Here is a 16,353-nt window from a genome sequence, read left to right as displayed (position 1 = left end):
GTTTATTGGACATTTTCACTCTGTCATTCACAAATCAGCAGTACCTGTGCTTCTGTGCCTCATCCTGTCTTAATTCCCCTGGGCTGTGCCTCCGTCTATCTCACCTTAACCTGTTTTCAGGGCTCTTCTCATCCACTCACTACCTGAGCCCAGGATCTTCTCCTCTCATTGCATGTCTTTAGGGTATTTCCCAAGCACCCGATGGGCGCCAGGCATTACTCTAGGTACAGCAGGGAACAGAACCGACAAAAATCGAAAATCGCTGCTCTCACGGAGCTTCCATTCTCCTGGAACAAAGACGGTTTCTGACCTGAGGCCTGGGTGCTTCTTCAGGTCCGAAACCCATTCTCCCTGTGCTGGGCTCCGAGCATCCTGCCTTCTTGCAGTTTCCTGGAGCAGTGGCATGTTTGTTTCCCGGATGTTTCCCCCTCAAGACTTGCCCGCTCTTCCAGTTGCCCAGGGGTGTCGCTGTGGGCTTGGGGCAGGTCCCCGGCTGCTCCTGAGGCTTGTGCGCAGGCGTGATTTACTGCACCTGTCCTCGCCACATGTCTTTAAAATTACAGTGCCCATTTCCTGCTGAAATAATTTCCACAAAGAGTGGCTCCTATTACCGCAAGAGGCTTGCAGACGTCATGATTTATTATTATTTATGGTCCCAAGGCCTTGTTTATGCAAGACGGGTTAGGTGCGTGCGATAGAAATGCCATTATGCAAATGACATTGAATGTCCTTACTGCGCCTAAATAATTTTTGTGTTGGACGATTAAACCTCATCTGTTATTGATATGGGCTGCAGTCGGGCTATTACAGAGTCCCAACAGTACTTACTCCCAGTAATGGGAAAATTGAGAGAGAGAGGCCAACACAATTGCCTCAAGTGGGCCGTGATGGTCTGGAAGGAGTAGAACATCTCGGAGGCCCGTGCTGAGGGAGGCTGCAGACTCCTCGGATAAATAAGAAAGGCTGTGCTGGGCGATAAATTAAGCCTCGGGTTTGAGTGGGTGCCTTGGAGGATTTGTGGCCTTCCAGTAGTGTGATTTAGCTATTTGATTTAGCCAGGGGACCAGGCAGCCCCACTCCGATTTCCAGGGTGGCCCTTGCGCAGTGAGCTGCCGCCGTGGAGGGGAGGGCACGGGGAGGGGGTGGCTGCCGATGATACCAGGCATCCAATCTGATGCGCCAACACCACGGCTGCCTGCCGCCTGGCCCCTGAGCACACCCGCCTGCCTTCCAGAGCTCGCTCGCTCTCTCTTGTTCTCTCTCTTCTTTTTTTGACACAGCTGTGAAGTCCCATTTTGATCAGTGTTGATAGCTTATGAATTCCAAAATTGACAAAATTTACAGAAAAATGAGGATAATCCATCTTCCTTAGCAGCCTGTCAGGAGCTGGCCATACTTCATAATCTCCAATTACAGATGCTATTTTCCGACATTTACATGCAGATATTAGAACCAAATGAAAATGAGAAACAAAGAGAGAATGGAAATGCAGCTATTTATATGTATAAAAGACAAACAGGTAAATTCAAGACATTTAGATTGGATTTGGAGTCCCTTTAGGAGTCTGGAAAGAGACAGCTTTGAGCACGTGGGGTTTCAGAGTAAAATGGTAAGACACGTGACCTCTCCAGGCCTGTCCGTGGCCTGGCAGTTTGGGTTAAAAAATGGGTCAACTCTGCTGGAACAGCTGGGGATGCTTGGTTTGGTTGGGACCACGTAGGACTTCCCCCAGGGTTTTAGGGGGTCCTTGGGGGAGCACCCAGAGCTCATGCTAAGCCATCAAGTACACATACATTTCACAAATGAGTGAGTTCAGAACCTTCAACATTCGTCTTTAAAAATGGTATGTTTGTGCGGGGTAGCAGGCAATGCCACTAGAGTCAGCTCCCTCTCCAAGGCAAATTTCAAAAAGTTGGCACATTCTGGTGACCAATTCATAAACTCCCCCTGAGTAGAAGATGCAGGAAGATACCATTTTTTGTCAGAGGGCTCTGGCCAGATGTACAGTGAGTTTGCACCAATAAACTTATAAAATGGGTTATAAATAATAAAATTAATGGGGAGAGAAGGAGTTCTGATACATGGATCATCCGCTTCCTTCTCGGCTAATCTGGTGAGAGAGGAGGGTCTGGGAGGAGGCTTTGTAATGAAAATGTTCTTCCCATAAAATTGAAGGGAGAACAGCCTTGTTGCCCTCGCAGCTGTATGTGGCACTGGCTTCTGGAAAGCCGGGGATATTAATTAGCAGTGCTTTGGATTAAAGTCTCCCAACCATGTCGGATGATGCGATTTTTTTTCTCTTTGTGAGCTTGACATGGGTGGCAGGGAAAAGTCTGCTTGGGTTTTCCCAGCTTACTGTTATTACTGAACTTTTCTTTTTATGTGAGGGATCAAACCTCTTCCTCTCCTGGAAATGAAAATGAGAGATTTCAGGGTTTTCCTGGGCAGTTGGGCAGAGAGAGGCTGTTATGTTGGAGCAGGCAGAGGAAGTGGAGATGGTTGGATGGGGAGATGTGAATGTCTCTGCCTTTGGCTTGAAAGCTTTTGTTTATTTGTGGGAAACCTCTTTCTAGCCAGCAGTTTTATATTATTTGAGGTTTGATTTGTGGTTGAGAGGTGAAGGAAATAAAAGCAGGAGGCTAAAGTTAATATGTGTGTGTGTGTGTGTGTGTGTGTGTGTGTGTGTGTGTGTGAATGTGTGTGTGTGTGAGAGAGAGAGAGAGAGAAAGAGAGAGGGAAAGGAACTGTTAAAAATCAAGCTCGAACCAAGCCTTCCGAAGTGTATTTGTTTACATGTCCAGTCTCAAGGCCAATGGCTTGCTTGTTTAAATAAATTATAGGTATTAGCACAAAAAATGGTTAATATGCTTTCTTTCCAGGTATGAAATGCAAGATTCATGAAATTAACACGACTGCAAAATGCAAACATATTTTAAGTAATTAAAAACAAAGGCTCTTAAGTTAATCTTGATAAAGAGGCATATAGACAGAAACACCATTGTTATTGTGCTAGTTTTGTCTCTATTATTTACATTAGCTAGAATTTGGGCTTACACATAATAGCTCAAACCTAAGCCTAGTGTCTCCTTACTTTAGTTTCTCATCTTTCTGAAACCAGAATGTTGCCTTCAATAGAGAACACAGCGCTTGAACCAAGCAAACAGTCCGATGCCTGATTTTTCTCTTAACAGTGCTAACAATGTCACGTTTTCCTTTATTTCTCTGTTGTTTCCCACTAATATTAAGATTACTTGCTAACACCGACATCAGTCTGAGCACAGCTGTCCTCTGAGTTTATCATTTAGGCTGCCCTCTGTGACTAAGTGGGGAGAATAAATGATGAGGTTCATACCATCACTGGCCGAACCCACCTGGAAACATTTCATACTGGAGGTCATTCTAGAACCGGGACGTGAAGGGGTGGAGGGACAAGACTGAAGGAGAGGAAAGGAAAGGGCACTCAGGGAGAAGGACTGGCCTTGTCACAGGTAGAGAGTTGGGAGCAGGTAGGTGCCTGAGGAGGTTGTGAAGCCTAAGAAGATGCTCCTGGCCTAGCAGTCGGTCTCCCTCTCCTGGGGCCAACGTGAGGAACTGTGGAGTCGTGACGAAGAACACAGACTTTGGCATCAGACAGGACCTGAGTCTTAACACCCGCTGAGCAGCTCACTCCACTCCGTATTCTCAGTTTTCTCATTCGTACCAGAATAGAGTTGATGACGGTGGTGTCTGGTGGTGTTCAGGATCTCAGACTTGGAGTTGCGCTGCCGGGGGGGGATTCAGACACATTATTTTGGCCCCTCGTGCCTCATTTTCATCCTCTGTAAAGCGGGAATAATAATACTTATCCCATATGGTCGTTGTAAGATTAAATAAATTAATAGGTTTTAACACCTAGAACACCTAGCTGGTGTGTAGTAAACATCCAAGAAATGCAAGTACTCCTGACTTATTCTGTGTCTGAGGGTTTAGATGAGAACTTGTAGAGACGTCTGAGTTGGAGTCTGAAATAGCCGTGAGAGGCCTGGTCCTCTCAGCCTTCTTATTCTGGTATTTCTCTTGCACGGTGTCTGTTTGGCTCTAGCAAACTTTGGTGACAAAGAGGGCGCACACCCTCCCGAGGCTGCCTGTTTGCCTTTTCAGAATGTTGCTTGTTAGAAAGTTCTTTCTGATGGGGAGCCGAAGGGTCAGGGAGATGGCCTTTGGCCTGAGGAATGTGTATATGTGAGTGTGTACGTGTGTGTGTGCACACATGCGTGTCACCACTCAGCGGTAGCAGGGCAGAGGTGGTGGGGAGGGGCATCCAGGCTCACCTCTGTGCCCCCATCCTATTGATCTTGCAGTACAGAGGGAAGTCTTTTCATTTCTTTATGGCCCCAGGATGGCCTTTCTGTCTTCCCACAGTGGGGAAATAAGTCCAAAAGAAAATGAGCTATGAGCATCCTGGGATCTCCCCCACTCCTGTACCAGGTACTTTAGGATGGGGGACCTCCCTTTGCATGCCCCCTTTCAGGCCCCTAGGTAGCCAAGAGGCCTGCATTCCTTTGGGGGTAGTGGGTCTCCCTGCCCTTCTCCCTTCCCTGTAGCAGGATAGAACAGCCAGGCCCCACCATGAACTGCCTGGAAGAAGCTGGTGGAATTTGGCTGCTCCAAGATGGAGCTTCATTTTTGGAAATCTTCTTCCTCTTCTCTACATCAGGATCTGGATGGCAGAGTCTGAGCAGACCCTGGGGCTTCCCAAATAGGGGCTCCTCCCCTCCCTCCTCCACACGAGCCCCCCCCATCTTCTTATCATTCAGGGGGCCTTGGCTGCTGGGTCCCAGCTCTGTCCTCCAGAAGTGGAACTCTGTGCTCCAAGCTTTGTCATTTCTTCTCTTGCATTTGGGGAGGACAAGAGCCGGAATGCTCCGAGCCCAGAGCCTTCTCTCCCTGCTTTTCTTACAGATTTCTTGAGGTTCAGGGTGGGCCCCAGATTCCTTTGCTCCTTCCCTCTCTCCCTTCTCAGCTTCATCAGGATATGTCCTGCCCAGGCCTACTGGTGGGACCCAGGTTCAGATCAGGCTGCCCGAAGGAGCCTCCTTATCTCAGAGGGAAAGCAGACATGCTGCCAAATGACTGGGATCAAGTAGCAGGGGACAAATGTCCTAGATGAGGTGCGGGGAAAATGCCAGGGGAATTCAGAGAAGGGAATGATTTGTTTCAACCGAAGAGATTTACGGAAAGCATCCAGGAGGAGATGGCATTGGAAGTGGGCCTTAGAGGACAAGATTTGGACTGGGGTGAGGATGGAAACAACATGAGCAAAGGCATTGAGTGGAGGGACTGGGGCGCTCAGGAGTTCGTGTGTGTGGTGTGACTGGAGTAGAGGGTGCCGTTTGGGAAGTAGGTAGATCTGAGCTGAAACTGGAAAAGTAGGTTGGGATTTGGATTGGAGCCTGTATGGTTTGGGTCAACATTACCTGGAGGCAGTGAGGAGCCAGGGAGGGGTTACCAGCACAGAACATTTGCTTACAACTAGCATGCTGCTTAGGGGTGGGGGAGAATGAATATTTTAAAAACTCATCTACAAAATCACTTTCCATTTCAAAAGCGCTTGTGGTGAGCTCTGCATTGACTCTGAGAAGAGCATGAGTTAACCAGGTGATGAGGTGACAAAAAAAGCAGAAGCAGGCTTCTTAGGCCCCCAGAGGACATTCTTTGGAACTGGGGCCCCAGAGAGCACACTCAAGACCAACGTGGGGAGGCCTTAGAACTTTGTTGTAGCCAGGGCTGTGTGGGCACCAAGCGGCTGCCTCAGGAAGTAGTAAGTTTCCTGTCACCAGTGAGTTTCGAGCATCAGCTAATGATCAGCCTCCATAACCCCTGAGCTCCTTTGGGCCCTGAGATCTGGGGCTCACTAAGATTCTCTGAGTGGCTAGGTCTGGAGAAGGGGACCTCCGGATTAGTCATTTCTGGAAAAGTTTCTCCCGGACAGAAACCACAAAACCTGATTTCAGTCTCCTCTCTGGGGCTTCCCCTGCTGTCCCACACCACCTGGAAGTGTGTCTGGGGGTGGGCTGGAGGGGCGCCTGCCAGGCTGTAAACAGAATAGGGAGAGATGAGTCAGTTAAACCTTGCAAATCTCTTCTTGGAAGCCCCTTGATTCCACTGCAGACCATGTTGACCCAGGCATGGGCACAGTTCTGGAAAACCAAATGAATAACAAGCATGTCTCATTCATGCCTAGGGTACTTTCTGATGAATAAAAGCACTTTGCCATTACTTACTCTCTCAGTGACCCTAGGAAGCACCTATGATGCTGTTGGCAGAGCCAGGCCACAGTACCTGTCCCTGTTCATTTGGTTCCACAGACATTTATGTCACATCTGTTCAGAGCTGGGCACTGGGCCAGGAGCTGCTGTCACAAAGATGAGGGAGACACAGCCCTATTCTTAGGAAGTTCACACTGTAGTTGGGGAATGAGAACGCTGAGCAATTAAGTATACAATGCAGAGTGATAAGTGCAGTGGTAGGGATGTGCCCACTATGGGGTTCTATGAACACAGAGGAGGGGAAATCCAGGAGGGCTTCCTGGAAGAGGGAGGCCATTCAGAATTCTTGGCAGTTCTTCCCCTCAGATAATGCTGGACAGTAGCACTTTGTAGATTATGAGGTACTTTTCTGCAGGTGTTATTTGTAGTCCCTCCTTTCAGCAAACATTTTTTTCAAGTTTGATTCATCTTTATTTGGTTTAATGGAGATGAAATGCTAAAACCTAATTGTTTTTTGTTTTCTAACTCTTTTTTTTAAATTAAACTTTTTATTTTGAGATAAATGTAGATTCACAGGCAGTGCTAAGCAATAATACAGAGGGATTCCATATACCCTTATCTAGTTTCCCCCAATGATAACATCTTGTAAAATCACACTGGGATATTGGTGTTGATAAACTCACTGGTATATTGGCCCTGAGGACTAAAAAAATGAGAACAAAAAGGCTTGCCCTCAGGACTTGACTTCCTTATTACTCCCTGTGTGCCTTCTCACGACCCTGTGAGGTAGGTCATATATCCCCACATTACAAATGAGAAAAGGAGCCAAGAACTGAGGTGCCTGGCCTGGTTCCACACAGCACAAACTTGGCTGTCAGACTTGAACCCCATCCTCCTGTCCCTAGGGTTGATGGGCTTCCTCAACCACACTCCTGCCTGTCATCAGTCCAGGCCCTGGGGACACGCCTCCCCTACTCCAGCTTCTGTCCTCCTCTGGGTAGGTGTGTAGGTGGGCAGGTGTCTGGTCCCTCAGGATGGGAGTGGTTGGCCTCTGGCCCAGCTCTCGAGGGCTACCTCTGGCCCAACGGTGACCCTGGAGGAGCTCAGCAGGTGATGGGGAAGCCTTGTGGCCCCAACTGGCCAGCTGAGGCAGCCAGCCCTGCAGCCTGTCCCCCTGCACTGCCCTGCTTCGTGCTGCCCTCCTTCTCACGTGTCTGTGTTTCTTTTCTCCTCCATGCTATGGCAGTGGTGCCCCGTGCTGATGAGACAATACTTGGTGCAGCCCCAGGCAGTCCTTTTCCAGGTAATCTCCTAGGGACCCAAATGACACCCAGCACACACTCTCCTGGGGCACGCGCCTCCTTGAGTCCCTGCTAGGATTCCTTGACCCTTCATGCTGTGTAGTTTCCGAAGTGTGATCCCTCTCCTTATCTTTCAGATTTTCACAATCGCCCCGGCAGGCAGGCAGCAAGGGCTTAGACTTAAATCCCACTTTATTAATAAGGAAAATGAGGCTCAGAGAGCTGGGCCTGCTTTCCTGAGGTCACACAGGTGAGAAAGAGGCAGAGCTGGGGCAGGAACCCCGTGTTATTGCTCCTCGTTCACTGTTCTTTCTACCACGGGATCAACCGCTATAAATGATGCAGATAAAAATTAGCTAAGGAAGTCCATTCCCCTCCCTGAATCAGTTTTTCCAGGTTGGGAAAGATGACGCTGAGCATCCTTCTAGCTCAGATGTTTGAGAGTGCAAGACGGTTTGTTATCTGGAGCATGGTGTCTGAGAGGAGGGTGTGCATGCCTGGCAGTGCTTGAACTTGAGGCCTGCCAGGAGTTTGTGGCAGTAGGCAGAGAAGTTTTTATTTTTATTTTTAATTGATGCAAACAAAATGTGGAGCCCACCCATCTAAACTATGCTTGATGGATGATTGCCTATCTTTTTTTTCTTTTTTTTTTGCGGTACACGGGCTTCTCACTGTTTGTGGCTTCTCCCGTCGCGGAGCACAGGCTCCGGACGCGCAGGCCCAGCGGCCATGGCTCACGGGCCCAGCCGCTCCGCGGCATGTGGGACCCTCCTGGACCGGGGCACGAACCCGCGCCCCCTGCATCGGCAGGCGGACCCCCAACCCCTGCGCCACCAGGGAAGCCCACCTATCTTTTTTTTAAAAAAAAATTTTTGTTTTCTATTGGAGTCTAGTTGATTAACAACGTTGTGTTAGTTTCGGGTGTACAGCAAAGTGATTCAGTTATTCATATACATATATCTATTCTTTTTCAAATTCTTTTCCCATTTAGGTTGTTACATAATATTGAGCACACTTCCCTGTGCTATACAGTAGGTCCTTGTTGGTTATCCATATTAAATATAGCAGTGTGTACATGTCAATCCCAAACTCCCAATCTATCCCTGCCCCCCACCCTTTTCTCCTGGTAACCATAAATTCATTCTGTAAGTCTGTGAGTCTTTTTCTGTTTTGTAAATAAGTTCATTTGTGTAGTTTTTTTTTTTAGATTCCATGATACACTGATATTTGTCTTTCTCTGTCTGAGTCACTATACTGAGTGTGACAATCTCTAGGTCCATCCATGTTGCTGCAAATGGCATTATTTCATTCTTTTTAATGGCTGAGTATATTCCATTGTATATATGTACCACATCTTCTTTATTCATTCATCTGTCAATGGACATTTAGGTTTCTTCCATGTCCTGGCTATTGTAAACAGTGCTGCAGTGAACATTGGGGTGTATGTATCCTTTTGGACCATGGTTTTCTCAGGGTATATGCCCAGTAGTGGAATTGCAGGGTCATATGGTAGTTCTAGTTTTAGTTTTTTAAGGAACCTCCCTACTGTTCTCCATAGTGACTGTACCAATTTACGTTCCCACCAACAGTGCAAGAGGGTTCCTTTCTCTCCACACCCTCTCCAGCATTTATTGTTTGTAGATTTTTTGATGATGGCCATTCTGACTGGTGTGAGGTGGTATCTAATTGTAGTTTTGATTTGCATTTCTCTAATAGTTAGCGACATTGAACATCTTTTCATGTGAGTAGGTGAAGTTTTATCCCAATTGGCTGCATTGGAGTGGATGCTCTGTGAATTGCTGACCTCATTCATTTCCCTTCCTGGGTCATAGTCAAGGACAGCACCAGGAAGCCCTGATGGGAAGGGAGCAGAAGCCCAAAATGACATCCAAAGAAAGCGCTCCAAAAGCTTGGAGAAGTAGGAATGTGGAACGCAGCTGTTGCCTGTGGCTGGGGGCTGATGGAGGGAGGATGGGGGGCCATGTTCCCAAGGACATAGGTGCACCAACACAACCCCACTGTTCAGCCCTTGGCTTCCCAAGTAACTATGAGATATGGAAATAGATACCATTGTTACCAAGAAAAGAGACACCAATAATGTATTCTCTTCTCTTCTCTTTCCCTCTCCTGAGCTTCCCTCCCGTTTTCTTTTTCTGTCACTCTTTCTACCTCCCCCAGCCTCCATTTTCAAAAAGGACTTGTCCTGCAAAATAAACAATTACATATATCTAAGTTAGTTAAGGCTGAAAACAGTTCGGAAATTGTGCGGAGGAAAGAGTAAGATCATTGCAGGAGGCGCCAGCAATGATGTAGTTGTGGTGATTGAGCACTGAATTTGACTGATCTTCCTGGCATCCAAGACAAAGAGGGATATGTAGTGGTTTCCAATGTTCCTATTGTTCAATCAGAGGCAAATTAACCATTTGTCAGGAGAAAAAACTTTTTTCTGGTAATGAATTATAGGAGAGATTCACATGGAATTTGAATATTCTAATGGGCACGTCTCCAGAGTTTGTTTGGTTTTTTTTTTAAAGTTCTTTGTATGGCTGTTTCCTTTTATTGCCTCTAATCAGTGTTAAATGCCTGATATTCTGTCACAGGCCAGTGAAGTCACTTGCTCAGGGACTTCACCTCATGGTAGACAAGGATGCTGTTTTCTGATCACCTGATTTGATGAAGGGTAGAGGTGACAGGTTAGCATGTTATTTGGAGCTCTTGTTTGAACACTCCCCAGCTAATTTTTGGATGTTGTGGAAAATGTCATGCTGCTGGACCATGCATTCATTCATTCAACAAGCAATTAGGGGGCTCTGGTGCTGTTCCATGCTCTGTGCTCTCAAGGCAACCTGGAGGGAGACAGACGAACAGCCATTACATGTGGTGGGAAGTATGAAAATAGAGGTCTGTGCAAAATGACACCAATTATGGAAACATAGACAAGGAAATCATGATTTATTGGTAGGAATGTGGGGCCCAGGAATGGCTGCACCAAGGAGGTGACATTTGAGCTGGGTCTCGTGGACAATGTAGGAGTTTACGTGGCTGAGTGAGATGGGCCTCCCAGGCGGAGGTAGGACAGTGCCTGGAGTGGCCGAGGAGCAGCCAGTGGAACGAGGTTCCAGGGATCCCAGGAGACTGGGGAGAATGCAGTTGCCTTTAAAAGTCTAGGCAGCTCAGGGGGACAGACAGTGGTGAGAAATTAGGGAATAATTACACAGCAAATGAAATGACAGCATCCCCTCATTCATGCGGGAGCAGAGCAAGAGCTGTGGAATCCCAGCAAAGAAAGATTGGGCTCAAGGCCAGCCCTGTTAGGTGGGGTGGTGGGAGGCACAAATGGCAAAGGACGGTGAGCGCTGGTTTATGAATCCAGCTGTCCCCTGAGCCCCAGCTCTTTAGGAAAGTTCACTTTACCTTCTGGCAACCATCGGTGGTTGGGAAACTGGGTTTTTGGACCTCCCACTGCACGTGTTACACAAGGTGAAGATTTTCGTGTCTTGAAAAGATGATTCAAAGCCAACTTCTGAAGTGACTGGACAAACCTTGATGCTGAATTTATTGACTAAAACAAAATCAAATAACAAAAAAATCCCCTCTATCTGGACATTAAATAAGAGGCAGGATTGGCCACCCTCTCCCCATTTTCTTAAACCCAGGATGGCTATATTTTCTTGGGAATTAGAGCCTTTCCCTTGTGGACCCAGCTGCCTAGCCTGGAGTCTAGGAAGGGACCAGTCCTGGTAGTGGGGTGGGGAGAGCTGCAGGGATGCTACTCTTGGCGAGGATGCTGCCTGGCTCTCCTGAGGATCAGGGGTCATTCATTCATTCGCTCACCCAAGTGTTCATTGCGCAAGCTCTTCAGAGTCGAATCCCAGCCTGTCTACTTTTTCACCTCCACCTCTTCCTCCTGCAGCTATTGGCATGTGCCTTGTTTTCGGATCACTCCTGTCTCACCTCTAAGCGTTCCTTCAGCTCTTCTCAGCCTGGAGGGGTCAGAGATTGCTTGGGCCCAGGATAAATACAGCCTGCCCAAGAAACCTTTCCTCACCACTTGCTGCCCCGTGTAAATGAACGGCTCTGTGCCCTTGTCCCTGTTGGATGGAGCTTCAGGGCCACGTGTCTTTTCCCTTGAGGTTTGTGGATAAAGGTCAGAGAGCATGTCTGGTCTTCACGTGCCATCATGCACATAAGAAAAGCTCAATAAATACTAAGCATCCACCATGCTCAGGCCTCCAGTAGGACACAGGAACATAGGAAAATGGGAGGTGCGGTCCTCACCCCGGGGTCCCAGAAACCCTAGAGACCCTCACAGAGGCATCTTGACCTCCTGTCTTTGCATACGACAATGCACTGAAGGAGGAGCTTCCATTGAGCTTTACTTCCTAATTTTTTAAGCAAATTAGGGGGCTAATGTCATGACCACGTCCCATTCTAAATAGGATAAGGTCTAGATAGTGACCTTTTCCCAATAGCTCCCTGCTTTATGGAATGAAGACTCTTCTGGTTGTGACCTATAGCAAGAAATATATTGTCATCTCCACCTAGTACACACATATCCACTTATATGGAAGCAAAGATTAATGAAACAGGACTTACTCTTTCTATGTGTGAGACTCTTAGAAAATTTCTCTTCTAGACTACTCTATTTTCTGTTTTAAAAGGTTGGCACTAGCAAAGTTATTTCATACCTGTTAAAGGGTTAGAACACAGTAGGAAAATCATTAGGGTAATTGTGGATATTTTGGAGTCAGATGTACCCAGGTTTGTATCCTGGCTCTGGCACCTGAAAGCCGTGTGATATTAGGCAAGCACTTTCCCTCTATAATAAAAGTCTCAATTTCTTCATCTGTAAAATAGGAATAACACAGAACCTACTACATGGGGTAATTGTGAGGATTAAATGGGATAATATAGGTAAAGCTCCTGCCACAGAGTGATAGATAAATGTGAGCTTTGACAAGGTCGTGAAGATTATGGTTTTTATTGTCCTGGTACCACTTGGGACTCCTGCTTCCTCGGGAGTGGTAGTCATGAAGGACTTTCTGGAGGAGGAGGCATTGAATCAAGGCAGCAGGTTGACCAGGACCCACTGCTGTCCTCACAGCAACCAGGAACTCTGTGTGAGCATCCCAGGGCCACTCGTTTCCTTTTCCATGCAGGACAGACTTGTTCCCAAGGATTTTTGGCTGGACCTAGAGCTGACCATGTTAGTTAGATACCTTTGCCTTTCACATTTAGGTCTCTAATCCACCTGGAATTGATTTTTGTGTCTGGTGTAAAGATCCAATTTCTTTTCTCCCCCTTGTTTCTGAATGGATAACTGGTTACCCTGCATTTTTTTTATTAGAGTCTTATCCTTCCCTGCTGATTTGTACATCACCTCTCTCATATATCAAGATTCCATATATGCATGGATCCATTTCTGGACTTGATTCTGTTTCATTGGCCTATTTCTCTGTGCCTGTGCCAGTCCCATACTCTCTTAATTACTGCAGGTTTATAGTGATTCCTGATGTCGGGGAGACGTGTCCCCCATCTTGTCCTACCTGGGCTGGCTTTGGGCCTGTGTTCGTCTCTGCGTGTTTCAGAATCATCCTCTGCTGGAGACGGGTGGAGAGCCCCGGGAGCTCTGGACAAGAATCCATCTCAGGGTGCCTGGGCCTGCAGTACCTCCTGGACTCATGGCTGCCATCTACCCCGCTTGGCATCTGAGCTGCCCTGGCAGTACTTTCTAATTCATTTGCAGAGAAGAGTGCCAGGAACGTGCCTGAACCTGAGACCCCTCTGCCTGCCACTTGCCTGGTGGCTCCTCTGGTTTCCCTCCCAGTGGCTCAGTCCTCATCATCCTACCCAGGGTGCCTGCAAACTTCTTTCAGAAGACTGCTAGCTTCCCTGTCCCTCTCTGCCAAGGACATAACCCTGGACAGACAGGAATGTGTCCGCCACTGGCAGTGCCAGGATGGTAGAGGAAACTCCCTGCACCAATGCTTGGCACAACTAGACTCTTTGGTTTAGGTGTTTGCAGATATTTCTTTTACTGAAGATAGGTCAGGGGAGTGGGGGTGGGGGCGGAAGAGATCTGTCACTCATGCCTATACCGTAGTCTGTCCTTGAGTGGGAAGACAGGTTGGCATCTTCACAACCTTGCCTGGAGACCATTCTGACAGTGGTTTGGATGCCAGGGAAATGACTCATCGCAAGCTCTGATTTCATGAAATGGCTTAAAGAAAGGAGCATGACTCATGGGCCAAATGCACATGGTTAGTGTTGACTTGGTAAATCAGATGTGAGCACCCTACAGTTTTCAGCATACAGGTGTTTACAGGCTTCCGGAATTCAAAAACACTTGGCAACTGTGACTCATATGCTTTGATATATTGGCTTTTGGGTGAGAGTTTATGGTGAACCATCCCCTGTTGACCCTGAACAAAGCCTTCTTCCCCTTGTGCCTCAGTTTACTCATCTGTGAAATGAGGATTTGGATTGAGTGATGGCCCAAATTCCTTTTAAGCCTTGTTTCTGTGATTCTGCATCTGTGGTTTAAGAGCACAGAAATCAGAAACCTTTCTTTCCGTCCTCTTGTCTACAAGACTCTTATTTCTGCCTTGCTTTTAGCTACGGATGTCTCTCTCCTCCTCCTTGCATTGAAGAGGATGGTTGTCTCTGGCTAGCTGGGGCTGGGTAAGGGAAACCTGCAGGCCATAAAGAAACTAGGTTTGAATTCTTGTGCAGCTGCACTGAATCTTGTCCACCTCTTCACTTGGGGAGACTTGCTGATTCTGGATACCTGCCTTGTTCTGTCGAGCTGAATCTGGCCTCTCATTATCGGGGGTCCGTGAGCCCCCTGGGGGCCTTGGCATGGGTTAGCTGGCTGAGCCCAGAATGTGGTGGTGGCGGCATTTGGCTGGGGTGTTTTGGAGTCTCAGTGCTGAGGTGTCTGTCTTGTTTCCTCTTTCAGACCGCCGATTATTCCACCATGGCCTCGCTGGCTGGAGGGCTGGACGACATGAAGGCCAACCTGACCAGCCCTACCCCTGCCGACATCGGGAGCAGCGTGCCGGGGCCGCAGTCCTACCCCCTTGTGACAGGTGAGGGCACCTGGGGCATGGGGGGTGAGTGGCAGAGAGAGAGAGAAAGGACGTGTGTGTGATGAGGAAAGTGGCTTCTTGGTGCTTTGGGACTGGATTGGCCATCTTTGTCTTAATGAGGTTATGAGGTCCTGGAACAGGGCAGGCAGGGGACTGCGGGGGCCAGGAGTTGTGGCTTCGATGAGACATGGCTGTAGACGCTCTGATAAAGCCAGAGGAGAGCAAATGGCAAACGGACGATGGGCTGGGAGGGGGGCCAGGGAAGCCTCGTGTCAGAGGGGCTGGGTGATTTCGGGGCCCCTGTAGGTGGGGCTGAGCGTTCAGAGCGCTGCGATTTAGCCCTCTCAGGAGAAAGGCAGCCCTGTTTGGCATCAGCCTGGAGGATGAGTGGGATTCCTGGCAGATTGTAGATTTCCTGGCAGGAATTTTAGATTTCCAGGCAGAGGTGGAGTTAAGAAGGGCAGGAGGTTTAGGCTTCCTTTCTGGAAGGCTCGGGACCAGCTGCTTTCGCTGTCCGTGTAAGGATGAAGAGTTTGGGTCCTGGAGGCACACTGCTGGGTTTGAACTTGCCATTGACTAGCTGTGTACTCTTGGGTAAGTTATATAAGAATTCTGGGCTGTGGTTTTTAAATCTGTAATATGGTGATAGCACCCAGGCCACAGTGTTGCTGTGAGGATTAATGCTGTAAACACATGAGGTGCTTAGACTCTGGTCTAGCACACCCAAGCACCCAATACATGTTGCGATTATTACTCCTCTCATGGTGGCTGGTCACGTCAGGCTCACTGCTGTGAAGGGGCGGGGTCAGGAGGGCGGGACAGGCAGATACCCCTCCCTGCTCCAGCAGCACCTGGATACTCTGGACGGACAGGCTCAGCCACCGGCTCCTGGAGGCTGTCCGACCATGCAGGCAGAAGGCAGTCTTGGATACTTCACATTAACAGACAGTGAGGAGCTGGGGATCACAGTTTGGCCAGAGCCTTGAGGTCCAGCCTAAGGTAGCGAGATGTCCCTGTAGGTTGGTAGGCAAGACACAGGAAGTAGTGACAGAGGCAAGGGGTTCTGAGAAATGTGAGTGGGCTATAGTTGCATCAGGGCTGGATTCGGTTTAGAACTTTAGGTGGGGGTGGGGGCCGGATGAGACAGGCTCTCTCATAGCCTCATGTAGGCCCCAGGGCAGGGAGGGCCCGGCTCTGAGACTGGGGCTGTGGGGCTCAGGCAGGAGCAGCCAGGACTCTGGTTGTAGATCTGGGCACCGCGTGGAGATCAGTTAAGAGGCAAGAGTGACTTGGTCCCCTGTCTACCTGAGATGGGGCAAGAGCCTGGAGGGCTGCTGAGCCGGGTGGGTGTCAGTAACGGTGCAGGGATGGGGGAGGGGAACCTCAGTCAGAATGAACTTTTCCTAACATCACAGGTGTCCCATGAATCCTCTCCCCTGGGGTCATGAGAGTCCTTGACAAGACCTCTGACAGCATCCCCATTTTACAGATGCAGAAACCGAGTCTCAGGGAGGGGCAGTAACTTGCCCAATATAAGGGGTAAAGGGGAGAGCTGGAGCCAGGGTCTTCTTCAGTCTCCTGGGTCCTTATTCTTTTCAAAGAAGCACAAATAATTGGGTAAGGGGGTGTGGTAGGGTAGAAAGAAGCCTGGACTAGTTAATAATAATAATAAGTCACTTTACTGAGTTGTTACGGAGTACCAAAAATTCTGGTAGG

General features: G+C 48.4%; 1 protein-coding gene across 1 annotated transcript in view; it reads left to right on the top strand.

The window, feature by feature from the left end:
• The window catches only part of PAX5 (paired box 5), a 182,811-nt gene that overhangs the window by 83,848 nt on the left and 82,610 nt on the right, over nt 1-16,353 (top strand). Inside the window, exon 7 of the mRNA XM_059073272.2 lies at nt 14,508-14,637. Within this exon, the coding sequence (XP_058929255.1) occupies nt 14,508-14,637 (130 nt within the window). The remainder of the gene's footprint in view (nt 1-14,507; nt 14,638-16,353) is intronic.

This window comes from Kogia breviceps, chromosome 8 (assembly GCF_026419965.1).
Source record: "Kogia breviceps isolate mKogBre1 chromosome 8, mKogBre1 haplotype 1, whole genome shotgun sequence".
Classification (NCBI taxonomy): domain Eukaryota; kingdom Metazoa; phylum Chordata; class Mammalia; order Artiodactyla; family Physeteridae; genus Kogia; species Kogia breviceps.
Note: the sequence above shows the minus strand (reverse complement) of the source record. Positions and strands in the feature narration are given on the sequence as shown.